This window comes from Diaporthe amygdali (assembly GCF_026229845.1).
Source record: "Diaporthe amygdali strain CAA958 chromosome Unknown NODE_4_length_2575358_cov_65_588622, whole genome shotgun sequence".
Classification (NCBI taxonomy): domain Eukaryota; kingdom Fungi; phylum Ascomycota; class Sordariomycetes; order Diaporthales; family Diaporthaceae; genus Diaporthe; species Diaporthe amygdali.
The window spans coordinates 1,458,343-1,473,508 of NW_026517024.1; the positions used below are offsets into that span (position 1 = coordinate 1,458,343).

The following is a 15,166-nucleotide window of genomic DNA, read 5'->3' on the forward strand; positions in this document are numbered from 1 at the left end:
GGGCTTCAAGACGCCCGGGGATTGATACTCCCAGTCATGGCCTCCTCCTCCAGTCGATCGATGCTATCCGGGTCCTCATCGTCGTCCTACGTCTCTTCCTCTCTGGCCGTACCGTCCCTCAGCCGCACACACTCACATCTTACGCAGACCCCGACGAGCTCCTCCGTCTCCGCCGTCACATATGAGCCGTCGATCCCGGTCACTCCATTGCGCCCCTTGGACCTTGGACCGCCGGGCTACCAAGCTACTATTACCCTTTTCGAGCGCACACCGCACGAGCGCACAGTGTACCTTGGACCGTGGGAGGTAATAGAGGGGGATACTCGCCGAGTTGTCTGGCAGAGCAGTTATCAAGGCGAGACCTTAGAACAATTTCGTGCGTACTAGGGCAGAAGTCCGTGTCAAGTGAACATCCGCTGAAACTCATAGTAGTCCCATTGGGCCTCCCTACACAGGCGCAACCCGTCACACTACATGGCCAACACCGGCCCTTTTCTGACCCAGCGGAGTCGGAGCTGCTGGTCACATTCCGAGAGCCATACAGGATACGATACACTACGGCCGATGGTACGGTAGTGCATGACGAAGTCGTCGAGGTCATATATGAGTTCACTTCGATCGAAGGCTCAATGCGATTCCAGGGCGACCTAAGGAGGCAAGACCTTGTCGACTATTTCGACGTTGATGTCGTATTCTCAGACACGCACGGCAGGACGGATTCCCTGTCAGGAGCCGTACGAGGCCTGGCCACAATACAGAGAGTCAAACTTTGGAGGGACCGTCTCTCCTTGCACCACTGCCTTACCTTCTATTCGGACAAGCCGTCTAACCGACGCGAACGACGATATCGGGAATACCAGGTCATCGACTTCCAAGGGGAGCTCCGGAACCGCGACGACAAACATCGGGAGTACCGGCTGAGTGCGGTAGGCAGGCGCGGAAGCGCGCCCAACGCGGTTCGCGCGAGGAGCTTCTCCATCTCGTCGCCGTCGTCGTGGCGAAGCAAGTCACGGTCGGCAGAACGAGGTTCAGACACGAGCCAGGTGTCTACGACGACCCTGCCACTCGATATACGTTGGCTTGGCGTCCGCTTCACGCGGGAAATCGGTAGGTTGCCCCCCCCCCCTTCTTGCTTGCTTTCACAGTGATTGTTTCCTGGAACAAGTCCCACAGAGGCTGACTGAGAAGCTAGACTACCGTCGCTTCGCCGACCAGTGGACCTTTTGCCACATTGCGGACGGAGCACTGCGAGGGCTGCCGTTCCCGCCAAACCATATCGAGCTCCCTCTACCCGCTATACGAACGGGCCAAGTGGCGTATGAGCTCGATGCAACAGAGTCTGCTAGGAGCTTACCGAACATGCCAACGGTGCTTGAGCCAAGGAGTGACGACGGGGCATCCTAGAGCCGACAAATTCAAGCCTAGCTTTCTTATTACTATGTGCTGCTTGCTCGGTCAGCGAAGGGGGCAATGATCATCATTAAGTCTTTGGATGGCAATCCTCAGACATGCACTACGGGCAATGTAAGCAAGGAGTTTGATACCCGGACTTGGCTTTTGGGAGCATGGGTAGCAATGGATTTTGGTGTCCTTCCTCAGCCTTTTCCCCCTGTTCAATCTAAATAACACATGCATCATGTCGGGATCATCGACGGATACCACCAGAGACACAGCCATTTCATTGGACTCTCTTGCACTGTGTTTCTTTACGCTTCTCAGTCTGGCCCTACAGGGAGGACTGGGAGGGTCGAATGTGCTTGTGTCTAGCATGCGGCAATGGTCCCTGGCCAGGTTCGTAGGCCGTATGAGAGCCTCGGCAACGCAGTCTGCATGGTTTCATAAGAACGAGTTCCAGCGTCCTCGTTATGAGACCAGGTCGCCCTGCCCTTGGTCATTCTTACTCAAGACTAAGAAGATCCTGCCAGGCACCATGAAAGACCTTTCGGCCAACCCGCGCCCTTCAGACTTCCGTCTGAAAGATATTTTTGGCGTCAAGTGGTCATGAGGAGCATTCTCTCCTACCAGGGCTCGTGGGGAGGTGGATGAGATGAGAGCCTGGAGATCGGATGATACCAAACAGAACAAGTGACAGCAATATAGGATAACCAAAGGCTGCACTACTGTCAGCCGGAATACCAGCCTCTATCTACTTAGATTTAGGTAGAGAACCTATTATTGCAAAAACATAGCACCAGGAGAAACAATGTCTGCGAGTGAATTACACAGGTAGATATTGAACAAGACTCCCAGAGAGTTTTCAACTCGATTTCTCCAGAAAGATTTCTTCCCCAACATAAAACGCTGACGAGAGAGATGTCGTCCTTTAAATTGATCATGAGATTGACAGAGCAACTTCTCCTGCTCAGACTATCAAGATCCATAAAAAACAAGAAAACACAGCGACAGGAGGAAGAAGGGGAGGGGGCGTGGGACAAAAGAATCGTTGCCTCAGCCTCAACTCCAGCTTCACAGCTCCTTGAAGACGGAAGCGAAACTGAGATGAGCCGATCAGATGATTATCAATCTCAGGAGGCCACTGGAAAAAGGAATGCAAGAAGTTTTTGAATGACAGTGAGGAAAGTCTTGAAGTTCCCATCTTCTGAATATGGAACATTCCACTTAAATAGAAGTCTTCTTCATCAGACCTTCCCCTCAGGCAATTCTTATCACTGGAAAGGAGCTGTGCTACTCGTGTTGGTGGGAATTGGTAAATTAATAGATAGAGGTTGTTTCTGAGCAAGATTTTAAATATAGCAACCGTTTAGGCAATTTTGGTAAATTTCACGTCCCTGGATTTTTTGTCTCTGCCATTGCATTCAGTGACAGGCGAACAGAGGGCAGATCATTTCACTGATGCGAAGAAGCTGGCGTGGCTGGGTATGGATGCTGAAAAGAAAAACAGTGGTGAATGAATTGGCCCCGTACGCAGCATCGACAACTTTAGAAGCAGCCCCAAGAGATGCATGAGGGCATGTATAAGGTGGATCGGTGTGATGGGGATCGCTGAAGGCCGCTGAGATTGCGATGGAGGCTCTGACGCTGTGAATGAGCACCGCGGGTGTTGACGACGACCTGGCTGGCCTATGGGCTGTTCAGTTTCGTACAATTTGATCGGGACTCAACATGGAAATATATAGGTCATGAGGCCTCGAACATTATCGCGTATATAAGTGCATTCGATTCTCCCTGGAGGACACACTGTATTGTGATTTCTTTCGTTGGTTGTTGTAACCTCCTGGGCGATGACATTTGTGGATAGCCTACACATCATTTCCAGAGGCCTATACAAGCAACGGGTGTTACTAGATGGTGTCTCTTATTCTATGCGATCAAGTAGGTACTAATTCCGATACATATTTCGGCAAGGAATACACAGGTCAATTTTGTCACTCAGTCACTCAAAGCATGTGTCACAGTTCATTGGATATTTTCTCAGATTCGGACTCGACTGTTCATATTTCTCGACCAAGCTCATTGAGCAAAGTATTGGATGCGCACGCCTTGTTTCCAAGCGACGCGGAACTCGTACAACCAATGCGCGTTCAAGCGAGTGCGCCTCTTCCTGGTCATTTTCGGCTTAGCATCGTCCTCGCCCCCATTTCCTACTTCGTCCATTGATATGGAACGCAACTGCATTACTCCGCGCAGTCGTGTACGTGCGGTTTCGCAAAGCCCTTTCCGTCCAGGATCCCTCCCATGGTATCATTGGGGTCCGTACATAGAAAAACCAACAACCGTGGACCATTCGGACCGCTCGTCTGTCCGCCGTATATGTACACAAAAGAGAAAACTGTGGTGATATCATATCCGCGCTCGGCGTGGGGAATTCCATGACAGCCCACCAGTCTGTTGCGCCTTTCAGTTTTGACCACTTTTGAATTCGGACCATTCGTCGCCTCATGGTGGGCGCTAATCCCGCGTATGCGTGTATGTAAAAGCAAATATTTCGAACGCCTGGTTGCTATGCGTGTACGTGCAGCCGTTTCTATTTCCCATGAACCAAATTGCGCCGTGCCGATTAGAAAAAGAAAAAGGATTCGCGTTGGGTATATATATCCGCATCCCCAACCTGACCGTCCAAGATGAGGGGAAAACAATAAAAAATGTACTGTCAAGGCCAAATGTACAATGGACATATCGTCACAAGCCCTGTGGCTGTGGGTGGCCAGTAGCTATGCCTCTGGGCAGTGTTGGAGCACGCTAGTGCTGCAGGGGCCGTTGTTGGTAATTATGGTAGTAAGCGGCAGCTTCCTGCTCGGCGCGGCTCTCATCTGCCGCAACCATGGCGAGGGCGTCAAGGCCGCTGCTCGGTGTCCTCGAGGCAGCGGGCCTGACCCAGCTCTCGGCGGGCGCGGACAAGCCCGGAGACATCAGAGTGGGAGCGACGCTCGGGGACATCAGAGGTGGTGTGTCGCGAGGGAGTGAGAATCTGCTGACACTGCTCCTGCTCGAAGAAGACTGACGTCGGATCGCGGCGAGGGAGGGCCGACGAGTCTGTCTGGCAGAGGCTCTTGGCTTGTCCTTCTTGTGCGTCTCGAGGTGCTGCTTCATGTTGTCGGAGCGCGTGAATCTCCTGTTGCAGCCCGGCCAAGAGCATGGCACGGTCTTCTCGGCAGTGTGGATCTTCGCATGGCGCGAGGCATGGCCGGATGTGGTGAAAGTCTTGTAACAGCTGTAGGTCTCCCTGAACTTGCATGGGTAACGCTTTGGTGAGGTGCAGGTCTTGCCCTTGGATCCCTTCTTGCCCGGGGAAGTGCTCTCGATAGGCTCATCCTCTTCGTCGATGTCCATGGCGCGATCCTGTTCCACTGATGAAGGGGAAGGCGCCTGGTGGCTGTAGTCGTTGAAGGGCTCGACGTTTCTTTGCACGGTAGCATCAGGTGCAGCTTCGAGCACAGACGCCGGGTAGTCCTCATGAACACCGCGGCGGTAGCGGTGCTCGTCAAGACTCGGCGACGAATGGTGGCGAAGCATGTTGTCATATGGGTATGGTGCAGTCGGGCTTGTTGCTGTACGCGGGCTGGGCAGGCTGGTGAAGGATGAGATTGGGGGAAGGACCGGGCGAGCTTCGCCGCGGTAAGCAGGACCCGAAGCAGTCTGAGCTTTAGATGCAGTAAAGAAGGTATCTGAGCCAGACATGCCCGCGGGGTTTTGCGACCAATTCCGTGAGAACAGTTGCTCCTGATAAGTGCTGCCGGGAGTCACGGGGCTGGCGGGATCATTGCTCGTTTGAGAGTCGTACGAGTCGGACCGCATCAGGTCTGGTGTGCTTGGGTGAGAAAGCACACTGTCCCTGTGGGTGGCCGGGGCGTATGAGCTGTGACTTCGCATATTGTGCGAGAGTACGAAAGAGCCGAATTGAGGCCCTTGCGACTGGAATTCTGATTTTTGCGCAATGTGAGACTCATAGTCCGTCTCGTTCGAGTCCTGCAAAATGGAGATGAGGCGTCCCGACGCGTTCCGATGAGTGGGTGACATGGTGTATGATAGAAGGGTCTGGCTGTAGGTAAGACGAGTTCAGCCGGCTGTGAGATGTTAGTTGGTCCGGTTCGACTACAACTAACTCGTCTCGTGAAGTAAATATATAGTCAACGCACCGTAGACGGAGGAAAAGTGCGTTATAAATTGCGAGTCCAAAAGAGAGGTAGATCGGGTTGATGTACCATGAGGTGTAGGGAGGGGGGAAAGAGTAAATAGGTGGAATGGACGCGCAGTGTTCCTTTTTGAAAGGCGATGTGGGTGGACACAGACACCCATAGGTACCAGGCCGCGCCCCGGATCCCTGATCGCTTTTAAGGTTCAGGCTCGACTGCATGGGGTCTCTGCTCAGTGTGAGTCCATGCGATAGTCTGCCCGCAAAGTCAGAGGGTCTGTCTCCAAAATCGAGAAGTGATGAGTTCAGTGGGAAAAACCAGGAAATCAGATGGAGATTTCGCTCTCTCGTCATACCCCCTTGCCCAGGCACGGAGAGACAAGGGTGCCCTATCTTGGCGCAGGCTCTGCGAGGGGCTCAGAGGCCACAAAGGGTTATCCCTGCCGGTCCCTTGCTATGGGCCCTGAGGACTGCCCACCCGTATGGTACTTTCAGGAGCTCGCCCCAAAGTACCTTGACCGCATTGCCGGGCAGGGTTTGGTGACAGGAGGTGTTACACTGAGAAGAGAATTCCCGAGTGATGATAGAGCACAACAAGTGGGATGGTTAGTGACCAGTAAAATTTATCACATCCGCAGTGGGATAACGCGTATGGGCAATCCACAGAAGCCGGTTTCCATTGCTGCTGTTTGTAGGTTATCCCACTGTAGGTTGCGATAGAGGCTAATCCGGAGCCTCGTGGAACAGGAAGCCCTTGGGCCGGATCCAGGTGATTCCTCTCATTCTTGGGCGGCTTGCAGCGCTCCAGCCGAGTGACATCGGGAATCTGGGAAACGAGCCCGTGAACCTGCTAGGTCTCCCTTATTCTGGCCATGATTCGACGGCTTCATATCGTTCAAAATCTTGTTCACTGAACATGGTTTACGGAGCACTCTGTCCGGCTCTCATCTTGCATTTGTTGTGGCGGCCCGATGCCTGAACTCAATGTGCCAGTGTGGACGGGCATGCGGCTGAGCACCAAGCATGCTGATCACAACTTCATCCTCGAGTCGCTACTGACACATAATCTCTGCGAGGCCTGTCACCTGGAATTATTTCTCCCCGGGATATCCTGCCAGCCCTGATAATCGCACGGCAAAGTATGAATGATTGCTCGATGACGGGAATGTTCGCCTGGTACGATCCATGAGTCAACTCTACTCGTGCTGATTGCCGGCAACAAAACGGCTGCGTCCCCATCAGCAGTGCGGGATGCAGCCTGGGGTTTGGCCTCCACTTCTGGGCCCAATAGCCTATGAGCCTTGATCGCTCAGGCGGATCCAAGACTCCTGGGGAAGATCTTCCCGCTCTCGCAACCGGTCAACCTCGGCCATCTTGCGAGCTGCCCGGATGTTGACTTCGTGGGCCTCGTTTATCAGGGGCTCCAACAGCACCCTGAATCTTCCTGCATGGGGGCTTGGGGGCTCGGGGGCTCATTGTGCTGTGAGAATTTGGGAACAATGACGTCGAGTAGCGCCCGGGGCTAATTGGACCTCCGTCGCAGCCGCGCCGGCAGGGCTGGCTGGCTGGCTCACTCCCGCAAACACGGAAATGGCCGCGAATGTATTTTCCGGGGGCCAGAGGCATTCATCATGCTCCGAGTTGCTCTACTACATGTTGCTCATTCAATTAGGGAAGACCCGGTGAGCCATGATGCTATCCATGGCTTGCTTCCATTCAGGGCTCAGGGTCGGGAACAGCGTCTTGATCACTGGCTGGTGTTCTCCGGCATTGGCACCTGGCTGTGCCGCATGGCAGAACAATCTTTTTTTTCGGCAGGGTTCGCAGGGTCGCTCAGGATGATCAGGGACCGGCCCTAAACGGCTCTGCACCTGGTCGAGAACAGGCACCTAAATAGGGCTGCAATTACAAAGACATCCGCAAAGGTGAGGAAATATCCCAAAGGAGATTGTCTCATTGCCTACCTTAGGAACCTTGTGGGATACTCTTTGCATCCTCACCACATCCGTGACTCGGTCTGAGTGGCGGTTACAGATGCAGGTATTTAGGGCTACTTGTCGACATGCGGTCTGTTCTTACCACGACCGTTGCGGTGAAAACCCGGTGTCCGACACTGAGTTGTCTCCAGCGCATGGGACTGAATCTGGCATCGCGATCGGCGATCGATCTTTGCGTGACAGCCTCATCGTTGGGCGACGAGGGCAGTGGCAGATTTTTGCCGTGCTACCCGTTTCAGCGATGGACGCCTAGCCTGTCGCGTCGCTCGGCCGGGCGTGCGAGTAAGTACTTTGAGACCCAGAGTTGACAAAAAAGTAGGAAAAAGCTGCCAGCCAATAATCGGTCTTTCTCGAAAATTGAGCCGCGATCCTCCACCCCGCCAACATGGACAGCTAAAAGCGACAAGAGGTGCCCACAATTCCGGTACACGGGGGCAAGTAGCGTGACCTGCATCAAAGTCCCTGGCTATGGGCTCCACTCAAGCCCAGCTCGCTCGACAACTCGACTCACGGCAAGAAAATGTCGACTGATGGATGACAAGAGGGTCATCCGGAATCCAACGTCGATGCGTACCATGCCGCAGGCTGGCAGGATCATTGTGCCATCCCGTAACAGACTCTCGTGGGAAGGCGTTTAGCTCTGGCGGGAAGCAACTCGTTGCCGAATGATGTCGTCCCGAACAGGGAACACCTATGTCGTGCAAAAAGTGTAATCCGTTGCTTTCCCCTCTCCGAAGCACCCCTCTTTTGGCATGCGCATTCGCAAATTTCCCATCATTGAAAGTAGGGTTTCTACTGGAATCCGTCAAAGATGAAAGATCAGCAAGGCGCGCCCGGGGCGTATCCTGGGATCAGCATCGAGTGAAAACACGAGCGCTCTGCGTTCGATGAGCATTAGCAATGAGGACACGAGCTCATCTTGGTTAGCAAAGATATTGCGGCGCTACATCGTATTGCTTGCTGGACCGCGGCCCGTCAGATATGATTGAAGATCCGGATCGGTATCTCACGTATCTCGCGATCATGCCGACCGTGCTACCGTCCAGTCGTGCGCAAGCCTATGCATACTAGATCGAGGTCTTTGCGCCATAACGAGAATAGCCACTGGAACACGACGGCACCTTGGCCACGCTCCAGGTAAAGGTCGCCAAACACCTATCCTCTGTTGGACAGCCTTCTGCCCTCGCAAAGACCTGGGCCGTAGACTCTCCGCCTGTTACAGAAGCACACTTTGCATGACGCTCTGCCTTGGAAATAGAATGAAGAGACCAGAGACCAGAGCCTAGAGCCCTGGGTGATGGAAGCTAAAGAATTAGCGGCCATGTTCGGTGACAGTGTCGGAAGTGTTCCCAGCGCTTCGGGGCAGCCTAACTGGATCCACACGGCATTCGGCCAGCTGTAGGTTTCGACTGGGGGGGTTTCCTGGAATAGTTCCGCGAGCTTCCAAGAAGCAAGCAGTGACATGGCCCATGGGTGTGGTCCCTGAGGCGGTGGGCAGGTCCAGCTGGTGCAGTGAGAATTCAGCGCGCTACTCCTGGCCGGGGAGTACTTTGAGTCTTGATGGAGGTGGTACTGCTGTGTGCGCTGTGTTTTCAGGGTCCCGGGATTGCAAGTAAGATTTGGGAGAGTGATCGAGAGTTCAGGTGAGAATCGGCTTTCCGCTGGCACCGAGACAGGGCCCACCCCGAACACGTACGGGGCCTGGTCTGGGGTGGAGCTACGCGAGCTAGGAGGGGGACCCCAAGGCCTGACCTTGCATTGTTGTTACCCAGGCTCAGGGACAGCTGACGTTGGAGCTCCATTCCTGCAATCCTCTCTGGCCGGAGACCCTTTCGCTGGGCGGCCGGCGGTGTGCTGCATGGACATGGCTGCTGTGTCGCATGTGCGGACGGCAACTTGCAACCCAGGCACAAGGTATGCATGTGAGTAGTCGTCCCTTCACCTTTCTCACGATGGTGATGGTGTTGTTGTACGATGCGGCATCTACACACGGTAACAGTCGGCTGCGACTAATATTTTGTGAGGGGCTCGGGGACAGGACCCTTTTTCGGGCGCGGACAAGGGACGTCACTGTGACGCACTGCAGGATGCGACAGGGCGAGTGCGTCGTCTGGCCAAGGGGTCGAGGGAAATTGAATCAGAAAAGGTGTCGCGCGAGCTGGCGCGAGCTGGCGAGTCCCACAGTCGGGGCTGTCTGGCCTGCTGGCATGGCAGTCTGGCAGTCCTGTCACTTTGTCAGGATGTCGGACGGCCGTGACGGCCTGGACTGCCTGGGACCTGGCCCAGCCTGGCTAGGCTCGCTGGGTAAGAATTGCCCAGGAGTGCGGGCGCAGGGTAGCAGGGGTAGCAGGGTAGGCAGCGCGGGCAGTAGGGCAGGCACATGGATGTCTGATCCGGGTGCGAAAATGTGGAGGGTGCAGGGGGCGGTGGTGGACCCCTAAAAGTGCAGTCCTGGGATCCATTCAGGATGTAGGGGTCCTTCCTGTCTGGGAGGGGTAGCCTGCCTGCCAGGCCTGCCTGTGCGCGTGGCTTCCTCAGATCGAGATCTCTCCCATTCCTACCTCAATCAAGCCTCAGCAACATGAGGAGCAATTGCTCCGAGTCCACCCATTGTTTTCGATTTTCGATCCCGTCTGGCTTGGGCGCCTGTTGTCCGCTTCTGTCACAACTTCCCTTTTCATGGCATAATCAACGCATGGCCTCGGGACTTCATCTGTGCCTGCAGATACAATTAATAATAGGTCATCAAGGGTCGAGCACGGTTGGAAAAAAAAAAGCAGTGACGTAAGGCAGCTTGCCCAGCATCACTCTTTCTACTGCGTGCCCCAGGTGCTGCACAGGTGCACATGTGCACAGGTGCCCAGGTACCTGCCTGCCTACTCTGGGTCCATATTACGTACCAGGGCAGCATCTGCCCGCATCCACAGCACCTGCAGGAAACTCCTCCTCTGGTGAGGTTGACTTCCTGACGTGGTTTGCCCTCGCGAGGAAATCAAGACTCAGTCTACTTACTGCCTTGACCTTCACCCAGACAGCTCAGCTCGGATTTGACAAAGGCATCAAGCTAGTCTTGGAGATCCTGGGGTACCGTGCATCTGTGTTCGTGTGCGGTCGGTCCAGACCGTCCCCTAAGCAATTAAGGTTCGGTGCCAAGCCAGGACTTGACGCTCATCGTCACTCTTCGAAGCTGAGGTTGTCGAGGCCCAACCACAACGAAGCCATCGCCAATGCAGACTGATGGGATGGCATAACCCAACCCAACCCAACATGCAGCCCAAGACCGACATGACGGGCACATGAAGGAGTCGAGCACCAAGCCAAGGGAGCACAAGCCCCGATTCGGCCTGGAGGGCAGGATACTCGCGAACACTCCGGATATCTCGGGAGTAGGTCACCCCACAAGAGGGGTTATCACATAGGCAGACAGGCCGACAGGACCCGATCCCTTGGTCAGAGCACAACGACTGCTCGATCAACAGTGACGAGACTAATCACCAACCCTGACATCTCAAGTCGAAACAAGTACGGAGTAATGGTACCACGACAACAGGTCACTGGGTTTCATCACCAAATCAGCCTTGGCCACCGCCATGCGAGTGGTCGGCAAGAGCCCTGCGCCTTGGAAGAGATACGATCTCCTGCTGGGGACATACGACAGCCCAGTCGGCCAAGGGACCTATACTGCAATATGTAGACCGGCTGTTGACTTCACGATGACTTAGTACCGCCAAGTATTCTCTACCTACCCCAACCAAGTTCTCAGCTATGGAACGCTTGCGCCTGGTCCGTGCGGAGAGGTCTTTCGACGCGGCACACACATCGCAACACCCACACATCAGCATGCATATACAGCACATGCGTTGAATCCAGGCTAGCAGTATTGACTCTGGCCAGACCGGCGCAGACCACGCGCCTTCACTCCATGCAGGGCCCATGGACCCTGAGACCTGAGACAAACAGGTTTCCCGGTGTCCCAAGTGATTTGAAGGATTGAAAATAAGTGGGTCTGTCTGATAAGCCGCGTTATCTATGCATACGCGGCCACGTTATGACAGACAGATAAACTCATGATGCCATCATAGTCAAATCAGTCATGTAAGTTCAGTATGCACAGGTAGAACCACATGTGGGTTTGGGGCAAACAGCCTGTGACAAACATCTAGAGCGCTCGCTGCATCGCCCCGCGGAGACAGGCGAATGAGAGCCGACACACGAAGAGCGAGACAAACAGCCCAGCCAGTGCTGCGATCAACCTGTCTAAACGGGGGCAAAACATGGGATTCTGAAGAAATCCCCATCCTCGGCCTTCCTCAAAACAAGATTTCCCATCATCAGAGGGAGGCCATGCCACAGCCGTACTGGCGTTGCAGTAGCGGGGTTGAACCCAGGGTCTCATGCCCTTCCGTCCCAGGGATCGAGTCGGGGGATGCAGCACGCATGTCTTGCACACTCATTTCGCCACATTCCTGTCATCGATATTTCAGAAGATCATCATTACAACCTGTTTGCCATTCGTTGTGCCAATTGAAAACCTGCCGAGGGCCTCCAGTGGACCACTTAATTTTTTTTTGTCTCTCTCGGCCGCCGTTCCGGTATCCCAGGGAAGAAGGGACGAAGAATTGAATTACTGCAGCCCCCAGGATGGCGCACAAGTCAATGAGAGAGAAGCCGAGCACAAGCTCTAGCGAGAGCTCTAGCGAGAACTACGCCGGCAAGCTTTGGGTAGCAAGCTTTCCAAAGCGGGGTGGCAGGTTTTGGGGACGATTCAACAAGCTTAGTGTCTCAGATTGTTATTGTGGACGGCTACATCTGAAGTGCTCTTGGAGCGCCCATCCTACACACGTTGTAAGAACGGCACCTGTTCTCCTGATACCTATAGGCTATCCGACATATAGTATACGAGAGTATCCCAAAACCCGTAAATTAGGCCCTCCAAGGTTATCCCACCAGAAGTTTTCTCACGAAGGGCGTGTTGGCCAAGTCTCACGCCGATGTTTTGGATCCGTGCGAGCTGTATTGGTTGATGGGCTATTGCATGGTTCTGCGATGCTTTTCCCCAACGCACTAATAGCCTACTGGTTGTGAGCTCGTATCATGTAAACCCTATTTGGTGGCCTCAGATGCCGACTGGAGCCAGCGCGGGAGCCAGCGCGGTAGCTAGCTAGCTGCGCTTCCTCTTCTATTCGCCCGTGCTGGTGGCGCGTCGGCTGCTTGGGCGTCAAACACGACGCCTACTGCCGGAATGTCTATTCCGGTGCCTCTCACTTCTTCGTCGCACCAGTGTCAACGCGCTTCGAAGGCGGCAAGGCTGGCTTTTTGAAAACACCGTCGCTGCTCGTCTTGCTGCTGTCGCCGCCAACCTGTGTGAATGTACCGCCCTTGAACCAACGATCTTCCTCGGCCTGCCGTTTCCTCTTCAACTCCGCCTGCACCTTTGGGTCTACCAGCTCCAGGCCCTGCGCCGGCGTGAAGTTGAGAGATGACATGGTTCCGCCACCGCCCACTGTAGTCCCAACGCCAGATGTCCGCAATCCGCTGCCACGGAGATCGAGGCCACCGGCTGTCTGGCCGAAACCTTTGAGTGATGATGCCGCACCACCCGTGACCGAGCTCGCGAGGCCGCCCCAGCCCTTGTTCTTCGCGCTGAGCTTCGCGCGGGTGCGCGCGTCGATCTGTGTACCACGCACCCGGCCAGTGTCTGTTTGCCCGATCATGCCCATGCCCACGGTAGAGTCTCCTGCACCGTAGCCTGCTTCCTTCTCCTCCTTTCCGAAGGCCACCCGGTTTTGCGCCTTACGCAATTCGGTCATGGCCGTGGCCTCCTTGGCCTTCCGTGCGCGTCGCCCTCCTCGCTTACGGCTCGGCTTGTCATCTGGCACAGGCAACGCGCGCTGGCCCTTGCTCAGCGGCTTTTCTTGCAGTTTGTCGAGCCGCTCCAGACAGGATTGTTTGAAATCTTCGCCAATCGAACCGTCCGGGCTGGAGTGTGCGCAATCTACCCTGGCGGCAAGGACAACCTTCGCAGACACTATTCGCATGGCCTGCTTCTTCATGTCGCTCGGTACACCGCGGATGATCGGAGAGTGGTAAAGAAAGCCCTGCTGGCGGACCGCGACATTTGTAGCCATGCCGCTGTTTTGTTGCTTTTTGGATCCCCAGGCCGAGATATTGCACGCGGGTGTCTTGGCCAATCCGGTCAACCCTCCGGCTCCGTTCAAGAGCTGTGCCGCCGTCAAAGACTCCACGAGAGCAGTGAGGTTTGGCGCGAATATGTTCATGCGTGATTGCACATATTCCGTAAGGGTCCTCTTCGCCTTATCCAGGTCGACAACCATCTTGCAAGCCCTCATCACCCGGCTAAGTTCGGCCTCCGACATATCTTGACCGTTCGTTCTCGTTGCCTCCAATGTCACGATCATGAGAGACGGGCCATCAAGTACCTCTTTCAACGTAGAGTTAAGAATGTTGTTCTTGGACGTTTCCAATGTCTTGACGTTGTCCGAATCCAGAGGGCCATTGCCCAGAATTGCAACGACCTTGGCATATTCGAGAGGATTCGTAATCAGCGTCTCGAGTTCGGGAAACCGTACGGAGTAGTGATCGCGGATGTATTTGTGTACGAGGACAATCTCGCTGTCGATAGACGTGGATAGTTGATTCGATTCGGTTAAGAGGTTGTACTCGGGGTGGTCCTCGATGTTGCCAATGCTAGCATCTCGCGCCTCTGGTGGTTGCGCTTGGAAATATGCGATTCTCTGCAGGGTCGGACGCAAATAGTCAGGGCTAATGTTCAGGGATAAGGATGTAAACACTTCACGATGTCTTGAACAAGTAACACAGGGAGGGGAAGGTTTCAAGGGCGGGTTACTAACCTCAAGAACAGGTTCCAAGGTCTTCATGAGACCGGCAACATGCCGCACGTCGTTGACATCCTTCAGCTGCATCTTTTCGACCCTGGCCTTGGCTTCCTCGGGGTCCTCTGGGACCTGTTTGCTAGTGTCGACGCCATTCATCTCCTCATCTGCCTCGTCGGCTTCGTCGTCCAAGTCCATGTCGCCATTTCTATGCGCCTGTTTGGCGACATCGTCATCGACAGCTCCGAGGAAATTGTCCTCGTTAGGCGCGTCGCCAGCCTCGGAGCCTGAGTCCTCGAAGTCCTGGAGCAGCTCGTCCACGAGCGTCGACATCTTGTCTGTCCGTCTATCAGTCTGTCTTTTCGTCTGTGGTCGTCATGCGCGGTGGCGGCTGGAAACGGCTCGTGGTCTGACTGTATGCTTGTGAAAGGGAGAGGTGCGCCAGATAGAGGGAATGTCGATATCAGAAGCTCTTTGTCGAGGCAACAGGAAGACGTATGGAAAAAGTGAGTGGCCCGTGCGCGCTCCACAGCCTTAGCGCGTATGCAGCTACTAGGCAAGCTTAACCGTGTCTAGTGGCAATGAAAATAAACGATTCAAGTACCTGAGCAACCTCACATATCACGCCTGGCCCATCACATTGTGATCTTGAGCCCATAACATCTGGGCCACTCCAAGCTTTCGACGCTGTCTCATTCAGAGTCTGGCAGGTTTCGTCAGCC

The 15,166-nt window shown here is 54.6% G+C and overlaps 3 protein-coding genes across 3 annotated transcripts; 1 reads left to right on the plus strand and 2 right to left on the minus strand.

Annotated features, from left to right (window-relative positions):
• Positions 1-36: 36 nt before the first annotated feature.
• Positions 37-1,404, plus strand: J7T55_008648 (uncharacterized protein; the record flags this gene model as incomplete). Its single annotated transcript, XM_053138988.1, has 3 exons — positions 37-376; positions 433-1,107; positions 1,193-1,404. The coding sequence occupies 3 exons, from the start codon at positions 37-39 to the stop codon at positions 1,402-1,404; spliced, it is 1,227 nt and encodes a 408-aa protein (XP_052997923.1).
• A 2,796-nt stretch (positions 1,405-4,200) lies between these two features.
• J7T55_008649 (uncharacterized protein) lies at positions 4,201-5,478 on the minus strand (the record flags this gene model as incomplete). Its single annotated transcript, XM_053138989.1, has 1 exon — positions 4,201-5,478. The coding sequence occupies one exon, from the start codon at positions 5,476-5,478 to the stop codon at positions 4,201-4,203; it is 1,278 nt and encodes a 425-aa protein (XP_052997924.1).
• A 7,373-nt stretch (positions 5,479-12,851) lies between these two features.
• J7T55_008650 (pre-mrna-processing factor 31) lies at positions 12,852-14,777 on the minus strand (the record flags this gene model as incomplete). The annotated part of the gene is made up of 2 exons (XM_053138990.1): positions 12,852-14,345; positions 14,463-14,777. The coding sequence occupies 2 exons, from the start codon at positions 14,775-14,777 to the stop codon at positions 12,852-12,854; spliced, it is 1,809 nt and encodes a 602-aa protein (XP_052997925.1).
• Positions 14,778-15,166: the final 389 nt, after the last annotated feature.